The 16,620-nt window shown below is 36.3% G+C and overlaps 2 protein-coding genes across 2 annotated transcripts; both read left to right on the forward strand.

Annotated features, from left to right (window-relative positions):
* Positions 1-1,242: 1,242 nt before the first annotated feature.
* On the forward strand, positions 1,243-2,127 carry LOC120073459. Its single transcript, XM_039026308.1, has 2 exons — positions 1,243-1,329; positions 1,420-2,127. Exons 1-2 carry the CDS (start codon positions 1,243-1,245, stop codon positions 2,125-2,127), a joined length of 795 nt encoding a protein of 264 aa, XP_038882236.1.
* A 3,641-nt stretch (positions 2,128-5,768) lies between these two features.
* LOC120073460 lies at positions 5,769-6,692 on the forward strand. The gene has a single exon (XM_039026309.1). The coding sequence runs from the start codon at positions 5,769-5,771 to the stop codon at positions 6,690-6,692; it is 924 nt and encodes a 307-aa protein (XP_038882237.1).
* The last annotated feature ends 9,928 nt before the right edge of the window (positions 6,693-16,620 follow it).

Below are 16,620 nucleotides of genomic sequence, written 5' to 3' on the forward strand. Positions count from 1 at the left end.
AACTTTAAAAAAATTGAGAGAATCATGATTGCAAAATAATAATAACAAAAAATTGATGACAAAAGACAACTTATTTCGTCCTTTCATTTTTATTTTCCATTCACAAAATTCTACAAAATGTAACCATCAATTCACATTAAAATTTTCAATTGGGCATAAAATTATAAATTAAATTTTTAAAATTAAAATGATCAGCTTTTAAAGGGACAACAAAATAGATATTTTCAATGTACAACTACCATAATTAATGAAAACTAAAAAAAAAAAAAAAAAAAAAAAAAAAACAAAACAAAACAAAAATAGACATTTTAAAAATACAAATATTAGAACAAACAAAAATTAAAAAAAAAATATAAGAGGACATTTGGGGAAGGATTATCCAAAGACTATAGTATTCACCTCTTGCTATAGAAAATACAATTTCAAAATCTCCAATTAGTTACCGTCAACACTATTTCAAAACTCTCTATATTCACTATTTGCTACAGTTTTTACTATTGTATATTCATCTTTTCTTTTTATTCTATGCTACAATGTTTTTACTATTTACTTCTCAAATTAAAATAGTTTACATTTAAAATACATATTATAATCAGAACTAAAATAATATTATTATAATTAAAACTAAAATAATCTACCTCCAAACATAGACTATTATAATCCAAGGTTATAATAACTAATTCTTTACTTCAAACACTCCCTACATATCAAATAAAATTTTTAAAAAAAATTGGATGAAAAACAGATTTTTTAAAAAGAAAAAGAAAAAGGAGAAAGAAAAAAAAACCCTAACTTTGTTCCCAATTATGTGCGGAAATAGAGACAGCACAGCTAGGCGTTGGTCTTGGTAGGTGTGCAAACTCAGGCTTTTTATTTAATAAATGAAAAAGGAAGTTTGTTTAAAGAGTGGGTAATGATGTGGGTTATGTGGCGGCACCAAAATATCCTTACCCTATGACTCTTCTCTTCCGCATTTTAACAAACACCTTCTCTTCACAAAATCACACGACACCTCACTCCTCCTTTCACATTAAACTAATCTTCCCTCCCCAAATTATTTGGTCCAAATTCGATGCTGCACAAACATGTGACATCCTAAATCATCAATGCCGGCACACTGCCCCCACCATTTAATCCCCACACCCCTCTATTATATGTGTATATATGCACTTGCAAAACCTATCCAGAAGCATCAAAGAAAGTTTTTTGTTGAGAGAATAAGAAAAAAGGGTTGTCAATAATATGGCTACCAAGTACCATGCAAGGTCAATAAGCTTACCTTCTAGATCACATCCCAGTACTCTGAAGGTTGAGGAGGAGTTGAAGAAGGTGAAGACATGGGTTTCTTCTTCTTCTTCTTCTTCTTCTTCTTCTTCTTCTTCTTCTTCTTCTGTTTGTGGTGCTCTTTTGGGATTACAGGATTTGTATGACTCCATTGACGAGCTTCTCAAAATGGGGTCTACCCAGAAGGTTTTGTCTTGTCCCCAACACAAAGAGTTGGTGGATGAGTTGTTGGATGGTTCTATGAAGCTTTTGGATGTTTGCAGCTTAGCAAAGGACATGACATTGGAAACCCAACAACATGTTGGGGCTCTTTACTCTGCTGTTCGCCGGAGGAAAGGCGATTCCGCTATTAGAACCACCACTGCTGCTTACACTTGTTACAGAAAAAGGATGAAAAAAGAAGCTAAAAAGTTAATAACATCAATGAAGAAGATGAATGAGAAATTCAATTCATTCTCGATGGAATATCAAGATCATCACCTGAGTTCTGTGATTGGTGCGTTAAGACAAGCTTGTTCAACCAACAGCTCCATCTTCGAATCCGTGTTGTTGTACTTGGCGCCATTGACGAAGTCTAAAGCTCGAGGATGGTCTCTGGTTTCCAAATGGGCGCACAAGGGGGCGATTGCCTGCGAATCAAACAGTGGCTTGAACGAATTTGAGAATGTGGATGTGGCTTTGAGCTTTGTTGTTGAAGAAATGGAAGTTGAGAAGTCGCAGATTGCTCAAAAACGATTGGAGAGTTTGGAAATGGCAACACAAGAAATTGAGAGTGGTTTGGATGGTTTGTTCAGGAGATTGATCAAAACAAGAGCTTCTTTGTTGAACATAATCTCTCAATAAGAGTTGTATTGTGTTCCATAGCCAATTTTGACCCCCTGAACCCTGTAAAGGCATCCAACTTTTAGGGATCCGCCATTGGGATAGCTCGAGTTCCATGTACAAAATACGATTGTGTTCTATTTGTTCTTGATCTAAACAAGAATAATAGTTCTTCTTTGATAATGAAATGACTTGCTTGTTTGATCACTTCCTTTTCTGTGTTTATTATACAAAATCACGGTTAAACCCAATACATTGTACATTATATCATATTAAATCACATTTCAATCTAAAGTTGGAACTTACTGAATTCATAAGGTGACTCAATACTTCACTTAATCCAAGTCTACCTGGAGGAATCTCGAAGGTTGAAAGATGTGGATGATGGAAGGATACTAATATGGGGTTTCTTTGAGAATAGTAATAGGATAATAGTAAAGGTATAGTGGTAATTAGTTAGATGTGGTTTAGTTATGAAGGGGAGAAATTATGGGTGGTCAGTCTAGATTGGGTGGATTATAGAGATATATAGCCCGTAGCCCCTTAGTTTCTGATTTTCTAGTTTGATGGGGGAGCTCGATGTCCTTTTATTCTTTTAGTTTTGTCCTCATTTATCCAAGATGATGGAGGTAGTCTCCCTTCTTTTGTGGTTGGAGTGCAATTTCAAGGAAGGGAGATGGAATATTCGGATCTAGAAGCCTAATCCTCTTAAAGGCTTTTAGGTTTTTCTGGTGAATCTTTTTTTCTCCTACTTATTGAGTCGATCTTTGATGGGTGTGGAGGACTATGATACCAAAGAAAATTAAGTTCTTTCTTTGGCAAGTCTTGCTTGGCCTTGTGAACACGTTGGATAGGCTCGTTAAGAAGATGACTCCGTTAATAGGTCCTTTCTACTGTATTCTTTGTCGAGAGGTGGAGGAAAACCTGGATCACCTGCTTTAGGGTTATCTTTTTGCGAAGTTTGTGTGGATTTGCTTTTTGCAAGAGCTTGACGTTCAAATAGTTGATTAGAGGGATATTAGAGCGGTGATTGAGGAGTTCCTCCTCCATCCACCTTTCAGAGAGAAAGATTGTTTCTTGTGGTTTGCTAGGATATGTGTTGTGTTATGGGACATATGGAAGGAGAGGATTAATAGGGTCTTTAGAGGTTTGGATAAGTACCCTAGTGAGTTTCAATGTGTTCCTTTGGATTTATGTTTCAAATATATATATAGATATATATTTTTGTAATTATTCTCTAAGAAACATCATGCTTTGTTGGAAATCCTTTCTCTGGTGATAGGTTGTTTTTGTGAGTTTTTTTTTATCATTATTTTTTTTAATTTTATGTCATTGTATTCCTTCAAATTTTTTCAATGAAAGTCGATTTTTTCATCATAATGATAATAATAATATAGCCCCCTAAAAAGGCTGATTGACACTGTAATTTCTTCATCAACATTGCAATATAACTATTTGTTATTTGTTATTCTTTGTTTGGATCCAGATGATAATTGAGATTAACTTTAATTTTGATGGTTAAGTTTTACTACGCATAAAAGGGGTATATATGTAACTTAAAATTTTTAAAGAATTCATCTTATTTTTCCTGGTGGAAGAATTCAAACTTAAAATGGTTGTTTGTTAATGTTGTTCCATCATGCTAAATTGGGAAGATGGCTGATGGCTAAGCCTTATGCCCCATATCTACTTCTAAAACAATATAGGTGAAGTTTAGGGGAATAGGTTCGTATCTCCACCTTGATTTAATTTTCATTCACATTACAATAGAATTGACCAAACTACTCCAATGATCAAGTGAAGAATGGATGGGTTGGTTGCTGAAATCTTAGACTTCTGTAAGTAGAAGATTTCAAGCCCAGCCGGCCTTCTAACTCAATCTGCCAATGGGTTTTCGGCATCCAGATAGAGATGACAAACAATTTAAATGGGCCTTGTACCTTATCCAACCCAACCAACCCAACTAGATTCCTCATCTGCCCAAGCCAAGTGGCTCTCTTCTATGCAATCTTAACACGTCAATTAATTGATACCGGCCAAGAAGAATTCTCTTTTTACGATACTCTTTGTCCTCTTCTAATCTGAACAGTAGTTTCATTAATGCTACAATCGAAATTTGAACCCCCACCAAAAATAAAAGCTCCATTAAAGCAGATTGCATTTGCGTAATCAAATTAAAGTAGAGGAGATGAATTAGTCTTAATGGAAAAGAAATTAGTAGTCTTAATCAAGCAGCTTCCCACACGTCGGCACAAAAAAGTTCAATAAGTTCAATGGGTCTGTACATTGGGACTTTAAACATATCCGATAAGCATGCTATTAGAGTATAAAGAATATTTGGTAATTATCTAGGGAAGTTTGGTATGGAATTTGATTATAAATAGAGGTTAAAGAAATGAAAAAGCTAGACAATATTTTAGGGAATGAAGTAGGGTTTGAGAGTGATCTCTAAATAAGGACGATTTAAGTCTTTAGATTTATCTTATAATTTCGTTATCAATCTTGCAATATATCTAGATTCTATCAATATCACCAAGCGAATATTTACAGATAGTTTTGACAAATGCAGTCTACAAAACTGTTGAATGGGAAAAGTAACTAAATGGTTGTTCAAAGTTAAAACAAGACATGTGAATCAATTTAAAGCAAAATAGAAATAAATCATACTTAAATAACACGAATGGTGCGACTTAGAAGGGACTAAATTTGTATCCCATCCCTAGTTTTCTATCTAATCTGATCGACATTTCCATATTCAACCACTAATTGAAATAACACAATAGTAGAGCCCTCCCATGACTAGCCACCAAATGCTCTTATCTCCAATCATTTGCATGATAAGTTGTCTTTGATCACCAGCTGCCATTAGCAAGAGGATTTGATTGATAAGCCATGCTTCTATTCCTTTACAAAGCCAGCCAAGCCATCTCATCTGGGCTCCACTCCCAATCCCTCTCAATCCTTCCAAAGATTTGAAACCTTAATCCATTTCATCAAAATCTACCCCTAAAACAAAATAAAACAAGACCTCAGATTCCAACAATATCCCGTGAAGACCAGTTACCCAATAACTTCTAGAAGTTTAAAAGCTATTTCAAGGTCAACTTTACATCAACTTTGATGAATATTTTTCTCCGTTGAAACGGCCTAAAAGTTCTTCTATAAAACGTGAAAAAACAATAGAAAAAGAAGGAAAAAGACTGATATTCCTAAACAAAATCAGGTCCAGTGTACATGGGGGATGGCCAGGTTTAGTTTAATGGCTACCAATTTCCAACGCCAGTGTACTTTCAACTTTCAACCATGGATAAGCGTGAGTCGGCGGTGATGGCGGTGGAGATACGGGGGATGTAAATAAGGGAATGACAAGCCAAGCCACTCATCTCGCAACCAGATAAAAACAAAATCAAGTTCCATTAAATATGGAGACTGAATGATACCAATTTAATATTACTTTTTAGCCGGCAAAAGATGTGACTTCATAACCCACATCATTGATTAATCGTTGGCTGCCTTCACATGCTTAATTCTGAAAATCCCCCAAAAAAGTTCCCTTTTCCCATTGACTCTACTACCTATATAAATCTATGATGGGAAATTATGGATTTCATCTATAAGCTGCCCACATTAACACCCTAATACAGCATAACAACAGAATAGCCATGGTTGCATTTTCACAAACACCTTGGAGTCGTTATAGAGTTAGATGCATAAGCTTACCTGCTCGATCGCATCCATCCACGATTCGGGTTGAGCAAGAGCTAGCCAAGCTTAGATCCTTGGATTCATCATCTTTCTCAAGTATTGAAGCGATTTGCAGCAGTCTCTCCGGCCTTATGGAGCTTTACAGATGCATAAACGAGGTTCTGAACCGGCCACTGGCCCGACAAGCCCTAGCTTCACACCGACGTGAAATTTGGGTACAGGAATTGGTGGATGACTCCGTTAGATTCCTGGATATCTGCGACAACACGAGAGACGCCGTTCTGGTGATGAAAGAAAGCATTCGAGAACTACAATCGGCGATCCGACGAAGCAAATACGAAGATTCAGGAATTGAGAACAGCATCGCTGCATATATCTGCTTGAGAAAGAGGATCAAACACGAAAGCTTGAAGAAATCACTGGCATCGCTGAGAGAAATGGATCACACCGCTGGAGCATCTCCTCCTCTTCAATTAGAAAACGAAGTAACCGCGGCGGTAATCAGGGTGCTGAGAGAAGCAAGCTCCGTGACCTCCTCGATCTTCAACTCGCTTTTGTCGTTCCTCGCCGTGCCGGTGCAGTGGAGGTCGAAACCTAGCCGATGGACATTGGTGTCGAGGCTGGTACAGAAGGGAGCGATGAGCCGCAACAATCAGACGGAGAGAATGAACGAATTGGAGAATCTGGAGATGGCGATCGAGGAGTTGCAGTTTGGATCGTCGAGTAGAGATGCAGAAGGGAAGGAGAAGATTGAGGGGATTGTTCGAGAGAGATTGATGGGGTTGGATTCAAGCATTGAGAGAATCGAACGAGGAACAGAAGGATTGTTCAGGGAATTGATTCACACAAGAGTTTCTCTTCTGAATATCATAACTGAGTGAAATTGATCGCATTGTGATTTCCCCATCTCATGAATTCCGGCGATCGAAATCGGCTCTGTACATTCGTGAACCCAACTTTGTTCTTGGATTTTACATACTAAATATACTGTATTCTATCAACTTTGCCTGTGAATTCTGATTTTGAACCAAAAAAAACTGTTCTTCACCCTGTATACTTCCTTCTTCAAAATGATCAACTGTATTTTTCTTTGCAATATGTGACGAATCGAAGTTCTAGTTTTGATAAATTTGGTCTAGTATATTCTTTAGCCAAAATGTCATCCAAAAAACATCTTGATTTCAAGTTTTTTATCTAGATGGTAACGTGATCGTTCATTGGGTTGAGCTAACCAACAAGTGCATAGATGATAATTGAATTCTATTATTTTCTTTTTTATTTTTGTGATTGGATGTTTATCTTACCTTTGTTTAACTAATAACAAAATATAATAAACTTATCTCACAAACTCAATTAGCATAGAGATGTGTTGTATTTTTAAAGAAGAGCTAAATTGAACATACAATCTTCTCTTTCAAGATTATTTGAAATTTTCTTAAAGAGAAATTAAATAAATAGTGACTTACACCTACTTTTTAGTTTTTTTCAGTACAATCATAATGGTAAGGTAGGAAATTGAACTACTTTTAAGAAGAGAACGGAGTGTCATTTATCATCGTGTCAAAGGTGTTCATAGCTTTGATTGGCCATTGAACTGAGTTGGAGTGAATTTTTAAACCAACCAAAAAATTCGAATTCGTCGAGTTGGCTACTCGAAAGACTCGGGTCTCTAATCCAACCCTTAAAATTTAGGTTGAGTTGAATTGTCAAGTTGTTATTATTATTTTTTATTAATTTAAAATACTTAATATTATTTCGATATCTTTAATTTTGTGATATTTAAGTTATTAAATTTATCTTAAATTTATCCATTGATATTTAATATCTATTACAAACTTTAAACAAAGACATATATTATAACAGTCCTTAAAAAATATTAAACAAAGATAAATAGATATAAGTATTTCAATATGTATGTAATTTGAGTTGGGTTTGGTTAAGTCAACCCAAACAAAAATTATTCAACCCGAGACCCAACAAACCTGTCTAAAATAGGAAAATTTCAACCCAACTCAAAAATAAAACTAACCTAATCCTTGCTATTTGGGTTGGTAGTTCGAGTTGCTCAAATTGTCGGGTTATTTGAAACCTCTACCATCAAGCTAAAATCACTTTAGTCTTTTGTTTATATTTTATATATGTGATTTATCCATGATATTAAATTTACACATTTCTTTGAGTTTGACATTAACATGTGTCATGAATTGACATCTCCATTATTATATCGTAAAAAATCATGAAACACAAAAAAAGTATCAGAATGTCAATAATGTGAATATAACATAAATAACAAATATCTTAATTTGTTTTGGAAAGTGTAGAATATCTAACTATTAATTTTTTTTAATTTTTTATCTTTTACATTTTTTTTTAAATGTCTATTGACATCAATATTTCATATATATTTCTACAGACATTTCAATAAGATTGAGATCTCGATATTTTTATTGATATCAATAATTTAAACTTTATTCAAGCTACATACTACGTGACAAACATTAGTGGATTTTTATTAGAATTATACTTTTTAAATAAAAGTCTTGACTTAGAACAAAATCCTTAGAAAGTGGACAAATCAAGAATGGAAGATTTTGAGGAGAATCAAGTAAAGAAAATCCTAAATTATTAAAGAAAAGAGATCACTCGTGGCGTCAATATTTTCTAGACTTGAAATATTCAAAGAAAGAAGAGAATTCTAGATTTGGAGTCCATGTCTATGCCTTGGATTCCACCTTAATGGACTAATCTACTAAAATATTTGTAAACTATATCTAATTTTTAAACCAACAAAACATCAATGTCTTTTTCATAACCATATTTTTCAATTTCTTTTAGGTTTAATCTTCGAACTTTGAATCTTATTCTATTTCAGTTCATAAACTTTCAAAAACGTCTATTCTAATTTTAAAACTTTTAAAAAGTGCTTACTTTGCCCTACTATTAAGATTTACAACTCTTAAACATAATGTGAGATGACTTGTATTTTTGGATAATTAGACTGCCAAATAAGTTAGTCATGCTAAAAAATCTAGGGTTTCAATTTTGAATTAAATGGTAAAGTGATTTTCTATAGAAGATCTCAAAGATCATATTGTTCCAAGATTTTGGTTGTTCACTGTTTTGGCATGTTGATTGTTGATACTTCACTTTCATCTTTCTCAACCCATGCTAGATGCAATTTCATCCTTAAACAGATTTAATATATAAGGTGTTAACATAATTTTAACCGTATAGACCAAAGTAAATACTTTTTAAAAATTCGTGGACTAAAACGGACATTTTTTAAAATTTAGAGACCAAAATATAATAAGGCTCAAAGCTCATTGACCAAAATAAGATTTAAACATTCATTTTGCTATAAAATTTAGCTTGTAAACATTTACTTTAGCAAGTCTTCTAGTTGATGGAATCCTTCACTCTAGTATTAGAATGATAAAGAATATTACGTGGCATTGAAAGATTCAACTATAAAAAGAGAATTAGAAATTCTAAAAAGGAATCAAAATGGAAATGAATGTAAAAATTAGTACTATCAGAGAATTTGTTCTCTAACATTGACTCGTGATGAAATGAGTCACGAGGCTATAAAACAAAAGTACGATGTTAGAGAAAGCAATGATTTAATGTAGCATGTTATGATCCCTGTAAAGACATGAGCTATAAAATTACCTTATCACATAAGCACATGCAGCTGAGTTTCATCTCTTTTGCCCACCTCACAAGAAACAAACAATTTGTTAAAGAAATTAGTTGTAACAAAAAAAGAAAAAAAAAACTAATTTTCTCAGTTTTATTGTTTTAGAAACAAATTAATATATCCTTGTATATGTTATTGAGAGAATAAAAATGATAACCAACTTATCATACTATATTTATAACCTATAGTTTTAATATTTCATCTCATGAAACATATAATTAATATTTCCTGGTTCATGGCCTTAACCCATTCATCTTTGTCAGCATCCTCCATTGCTTTCTTAAAAGATAATGGATCCTCGACCCTATCATTCGTAATGATGTTATAGGCTTCAGCCAAACCCATATAGCGATCCGATGGGTTCATAACCCTCCCACTACGTCGAGGTAGTCTCAACTCTTGAGCTGGTTGACTAGACTTTCTGACCTTAACAACTCTTGTTGATCTGTCGACCTGTTCGACAACTCTTGTTGAACCCTCAGCAGTCTCAGTGTCACTTGAGATCTCATGTAAAACGAGCTTACTTCATGGCTTATGATCCCTCATGTGATCTTCTTCCAAGAAGATAGCATTAGTGGAAACAAACACTTTGTTCTCACTTAAATCATTGAAGTATCCTCATCTCGTTTCCTTGGGGTAGTCCACAAAGAGGCAAACCTTCGAATGCGGTTCCAACTTATTTGGGCTAGCACATGTGTCGGACAGCCCCAAATCCTGAAGTGGCTTAAACTACCTTTACGGCCTCTCCATAACTCAATAGGTGTTTCGAGATACTTTTCGAGGGAACAGTGTTCAAGATATAACATGCAGTCTGCATTGTATAACCCCAAAACGAGTCTGGAAGATGAGCATAATTCATCATAGACCGAACCATGTCCAACAAGGTCTTGTTTCTCCTTTCTGATATACCATTATGTTGAGGTGTACCTGGGGTCGAGAGTTGGGATGCAATCCCATGTTCTATCATATAGTTATGGAATTGGAGGTCCATATACTCTCCACCACGATCAGATCGTAGTGTTTTTATCTTCTTACCTAACAAGTTTTCAACTTCAGCCTTATACTTCTTGAACTTGTCAAGAGCTTCAGACTTACATTGCATTAGGAAGAGATACCAAAACCTTGAATAATCATCTATGAAAGAAATGAAATATTCATACCCACCTCGAGCTCTAACATTCATCGGACCATAGAGGTCTGAATGTACAAGCTTCAAGGCTTCCTTGGCTCTGTAACTTTTTCCAGTAAAAGGTCGTTTGGTCATCTTGCCTTCAAGGCATGATTCACATACCGGCAAGAAGTTTTCTTCTAAACTCTTTAGAAGTCCACTTTTCACCAACTTCTCAATCCTATTGAGGTTGATGTGACCTAATCTTAGATGCCAAAGATGGGCGTTTTCCTTTGGAGAAACCTTTGGTCTTTTAGCTATTGTTGCCGTATTGAACATTTCACTGTTAAACAAGGCTTTTATGACTAACGGTCTTAGTACATATAAGTTATTTTCCATTGAACCATAACCAATCTCCACTCCATTCTTGAAAATAAACACTTTATTCTCAGAAAAAGGAGACGGTATAACCTTGTTCAATGAGACAAGAAACCGAGATTAAGTTCCTTTTAATGTGAGGAACTACAAAAACATTATTCAGTAACAGATAACCTTTCTTGTCAACAAATAACTTCAGCCTGCCTACAGCAACAGCTGAAACAACCTTACCATTACCGACTCAAAGAGTCATCTCTCTTTGTGGCAACATTTGCCAGGAACTAAATCCTTGGTAAGAGGAACTAACATGATTGGTAGCACCTAAATCAAGGATCCAGTCCAGGCAGAATCATCATTCTCTACCAGACATGTCTCCAAGACCAATAAATCATATTTACTCTCTTGTCTCCCCTATTGAAAAGTAGTGGGATGGAGGTCGTTTGCCATGAAATTCGTTTCACACGATTCTTTCCACTGTAGTAAATCGGTCATTTTTAAAAACTTTAAACGGAAATACTAACGAGTTGCTGAAAAGAAAAGCACATTGACCTACGTTAGGTTTTAAACAAATACTCATAAAATAAAAACAACATCCAATAAGGTTTTAGCAAAACTAACATGAACCCCGTGTGACATCTAGTTTCGCAATGACGCTTCAAAAGTTTAGGACAAAAGCCGCTGAAGGGAGGTCAGTTATCCCTCCTCTGAATTGAGAAGATTTAAACCAGTCATTAATACTAGAACAACTCTTGTTCCTATAACGACTAGCCACATTGATTTGGCCAAGAGATCATTAACTTACTTAATAATCTCCCGTAAGTGTAACCCGCCATTTTAAGCCCTAGAGGTCCGTCCCAAAAGGCCAATCCGAAGGAAAAAAATCCGATTGGGGCAAAACCTAAAACGACCCTCTATCCATTTCTCGAGTTCACCTTGATATTGACCAACTGTACAAAACCCATCCAAAAAGGGCCGCTCCGAAGGTGACACGAGGGCGTACAGAATGATCTCACGGTGTGAACCAATGACAGAGACCATAGGACATGTTGGCACACACCCTTCACCCACTTACTATAAATACTCTCTCCGTCCACCTTGATATTGACTCATGCAAACACCATCCGAAGGGGGATACATCCTAGGGCATCTCGAGGCCAAGCATGAATCTCACGGTGTGAACATACAGGGAGAAATGTGAGTGGAATCATAGACATATCTGATACGCCTTCTCCTCCCACTGAGTATTTTATAACCTAGGGTTTAGTTTGTTGGGGTTGATGCCCTAAAGTCTCGTGTCCTATAGTTTGTAAACAGTATGTGCGAACTCTTGTGTTGTTAATATATGATATTTACTTCACATCTTATATTTTGCTCGGTTAATTATTTTATTTGCTTTACCACAAACCAACAAACATAAAATCTTTGGTTATCTGTATGTGACTCAAGCATGTATGTGGTGACATACAAGTAGATCATGTCTTGCGTGATAACCAAAATGGTCTGTAGTAAATGGATAAAGGAGGGAAACTTTATCCTGGTAACGCTACAGACGTAGCCCGCTTTGTGGAATGGTCACAAGTGTTATGACTTGTCACAAATGGTCTGATCCTGATCATTCATGTTGGGGACATGCGAGTGAGGGCGTCCTATACAGGATCCTATACAAAGATTGTATAAGACCTGACCACGAAGTGTTAATGTCTCGTATTATAACACCATTCATGATAGAGACTTCACTTTACTAGGATGACCATAGGTAACATGACCTCAATCCTAAATGAGTTGGGAACTCCTGCCATTGAGGGCGGTCCTTTGATTTATATGGGTGCGAGTGACCAGGTCGCTGATTCAAACCTACCATTTGTGGGATTCGTCTGATTTGGGAGCTTGGAACTCAGCTACACAAGATGGAATTCACTCCTTCCCCGAGGCAGGAGTAAGTAGATATATGGCTCCCTTAAGGGTTGATTCGGGGCTTGAGCGATGTAGCGCCACACACCTTCTCTGGTCCGAGAAGTATTCATACATAGTTGGACTATGTTGTATGTTCATTAGAGGAATTAGTGGTTACTTAAGAGGTGAGATGTAACTACAAGGGCAAAATGGTAAATTGGCCCAGTTGTACTTATGAGCATCTGTGAAGGGTCATTGTACTCATGATTGGTTATATCCAATGGACACATAAATATATCTGTGGTAAGAAGAATTCACCTGTTGGTCTTTAGTAGAATCACTGACAGTTAACGGATGGTGGATCTCGTGGCTAAAGAGTTTAGTCAGCTATTCACGTACCATTGGAGCTTCGCGCCACAGGTCCATTAGGTCACCTAGGTAGCTTGGATAAAGTCGAGAACCAGTGTTTGGGTTAATTTGAAATGTTCAAATTGACAAGAGAAAGTTCAATTACATATGATATAATTGGACTGGTTAATTATATATGATATAATTGACTAAATGTATGAGATACATTTATTTGGAGGAAATTAGATATAAATATGATTTATATCAAGTAGAGGAGAAAATACTATAGTAGATATGTGATATCAAACTATAGGATATAAATATAATATAATTATATTTATTAATTAATTATATGATAATTAACCAATTCTTCCACGTTCGGACGTGGGTAGTGGGCTACGTTGGTTATGGTAACCAACGGGTTAAAAATGAAAATTGTTTTCATTTTTCATATCGTGCATTCATAATTTTCGCCCGCCCAAAAAAAAATCGTGAAAACGATCGCGAGAGCTTATACGATAGAAGCTCTTCCGTCTAAACAATCGTCAACCGCACAATTTCTCAAAACGATCGTATACGTTTTTCCTAAACGATCGTATACATTTTTCCTAAACGATCGTTCAGCTTTTCATACACGATTGTGTAGCTCTTCTATACGATAAGCACTTCCGCTATACAATAGCATTACCTCATCTCCCACTTGTTTATCATCTACATAATGCATTGTCCTCCGTCCTCTACCAAACTCACCAAAGCTCACACTTTGGGTTTTCACTCCGAGGATACCCGGGTTTCATTAGTGGTGGTGTCGTCCCCGCTGCAGTGTTCTTGTTCGTTCTGATCGTGCTGTTGCAGTCGACACACCCACCGGTGTTGGTAGAACTGTTGGAGTGTTTCCGCTGTTTAGGGTTCAGACGTTTGAAGAGAGTCTTCATTTGGTATGAACCCTTTCCTTGTTATTTATTGTGTTCTGAGCATGCCGATAATTAGAATAATGTGAATAGCTATATGTGTTGAATGTATATCTTTTGTATTTCGGTCACTGTGAAATCGGAGCGATCTGAACCCGCTCATGGAACTCTCGGTATGAGATCCTTGATAGTTTACTTGGAAAAAACACGGCCAAGGATTTTAACTAAGTAACTTTTAGCTTTTCCCAAGAGTAACTTTTACCTTGGATAGTTGAACAACTTTTGATCATCATCCATTAAACTCTTTAACGGAGTCTTTGACCAATAAGTCGCATGCTTGTTAAAAATCTATCTAACTCACCTTTCCAGGTAGGTTCCCAGGTAGGGGTGTTACGTTTCCGTCAACTTAAGAACCCCAGCCTAGCCAGAACCTGCCTTAGACAAAAGGCCCCTTATAGATAGGTTTACAACAAATTTAATCTTTTATTCCAATCAATTTAGTCCTATTAAACCGATTTTAAAATATTAATCTAGGTTACTAAACTCTTTAGAACCATTTGAACTTAGGTCTATCTCAATCCAATTTTAAAACCCTTTAAAAAAAAACTTGAGTTCACCCTAAGTCCGCATGCAACTCTGAATTATTGATTTTAGGTCTAATTTCCTTTATAACACTTATAAACGGAAACAACCACAATGCGAAGCTAACATATGCAAGGTATTCATAACGATTATAAATAGCCTAAGTGTCATGCTCAATGCATTGTCCATTCATTGCTACTTCTTTTATATAACACTTATACAACAAACATGAAACAAGCAAAAAGCATCTCATTTACCCCTTAGACTATAACATTTATAATAAAAGGATGATGCATGATAATGCTACTGCTGCATGCAAAATATAACTCTTATATTTCATGATGCATGTGCATGCTTTCAAGTAATTTCTTTATGCAAATATTATAACATTTATAATACATGATGCCATGGATATAATTGCACAACCTAAGGTGGGTTTTTAACTATATGACAAACATTTTGGCATATAAGCAATAAAGGTTAATGAACTGGGTAAAATTACCTTAAAACACAAAAGAAAAGCTAACTATTACAAAGACAAGGAGTCTCCGATTCAAACAGGTGAACCGGGTCTTGAATCGCTCAGCAAAGCATCGCTTCTCCAACCATCCATCGTGTACTAAGCACCCCGCGATCGTCTAGACAATAAAACAAACTCTTTGCTCCATCGCTTACTAGCCGCTCCCAGATTTAAACGATTTTTTAGCATTTACTATACGATTGTCTAGAAGAATCCAAACGATCGTTTAATTATTACTACATGATCATGTACCTTTACTAAGCGATGAAGCCTGAAGTACACGATTGCTTAGCACGCTCCGCACGACACCCACCTTCCGCGATCGTCTAAGCGACTACGATGCCGCGAAGCACCATCGCCTAAGCGATCGCTTAGCTAGCATATGCGTATCATATACGCGCGATCGCATAGGTAGTAACTAAATGATGAAGCTTGCTAACTATACGATCGTCTAGCGCGTGCCTTCTATTAAACGACGAGCATCGCATGCTCCCACTACGATCGCCTACCTCCAGTGCCTACACGATCGTGCAACCAATGCCACATGATATGGTAAACGATTTACCCCATTGCTTAGCATTAGCTAAATAATCGATTAGAAAAGACTACACGATCATCTAGAACGAAAAATCAAAACGATCGCTTAGTAAAATCCCTATGATCATTTACCTGAGGCTACACGATCCGACCAACGCATGGTCTTCTTCTTCGTTGAAAACTGCATCGTCATGCACCGAAGCTTCATCACGAATGACTCGACGAACTCGAACTTTTCGAATTACAGACTCGATTACAAAGTTAATTTCGCCCAAAAATGCAGGGGCCTTTACAATTAACACTTTGTAATACTGAAAGCTTTAACAAAAAGGCAATCAAACCCAAAATGTTCATCAAAATCATCCACAAATGCAGAAACCCACCGCGACTGAAAATGGCGTTCAATTCAGATTCGTAATTTGGAATATCAGAGAATTTGGCTCTGATACCAACTGAAGGAAATTGGAAACGAGATTTCCATGAGCAACGGAACAAGACTATTCCAAATTACAATCATGAATCAACAAAACATTTACAGTCGACTTCAAGCAAACGGTTATACAATTATATAGAGAAATTATAACATGAACAAACTCAAATGCATAGAAAGACAAACTTTACACACATCGGCAGAAACGTCTCCACGCTCCGTTGGGCACTCTGATCGAACAACAGCGACCACGAACACTCGATTTACACGACCGCAACACCGCACAAACACTTCACACTCGTCCCCAACGATCTCCTCGATCACGATCTCCTTCGCAACACGAACGAACTCATCCAAAGCACCACGAACGGCCTCCAGAAAACCTCGACGGTGTCGAGTTAAGTC

The sequence above is a fragment of the Benincasa hispida genome, chromosome 3 (genome assembly GCF_009727055.1).
Source record: "Benincasa hispida cultivar B227 chromosome 3, ASM972705v1, whole genome shotgun sequence".
Taxonomy (NCBI): Eukaryota; Viridiplantae; Streptophyta; class Magnoliopsida; order Cucurbitales; family Cucurbitaceae; genus Benincasa; species Benincasa hispida.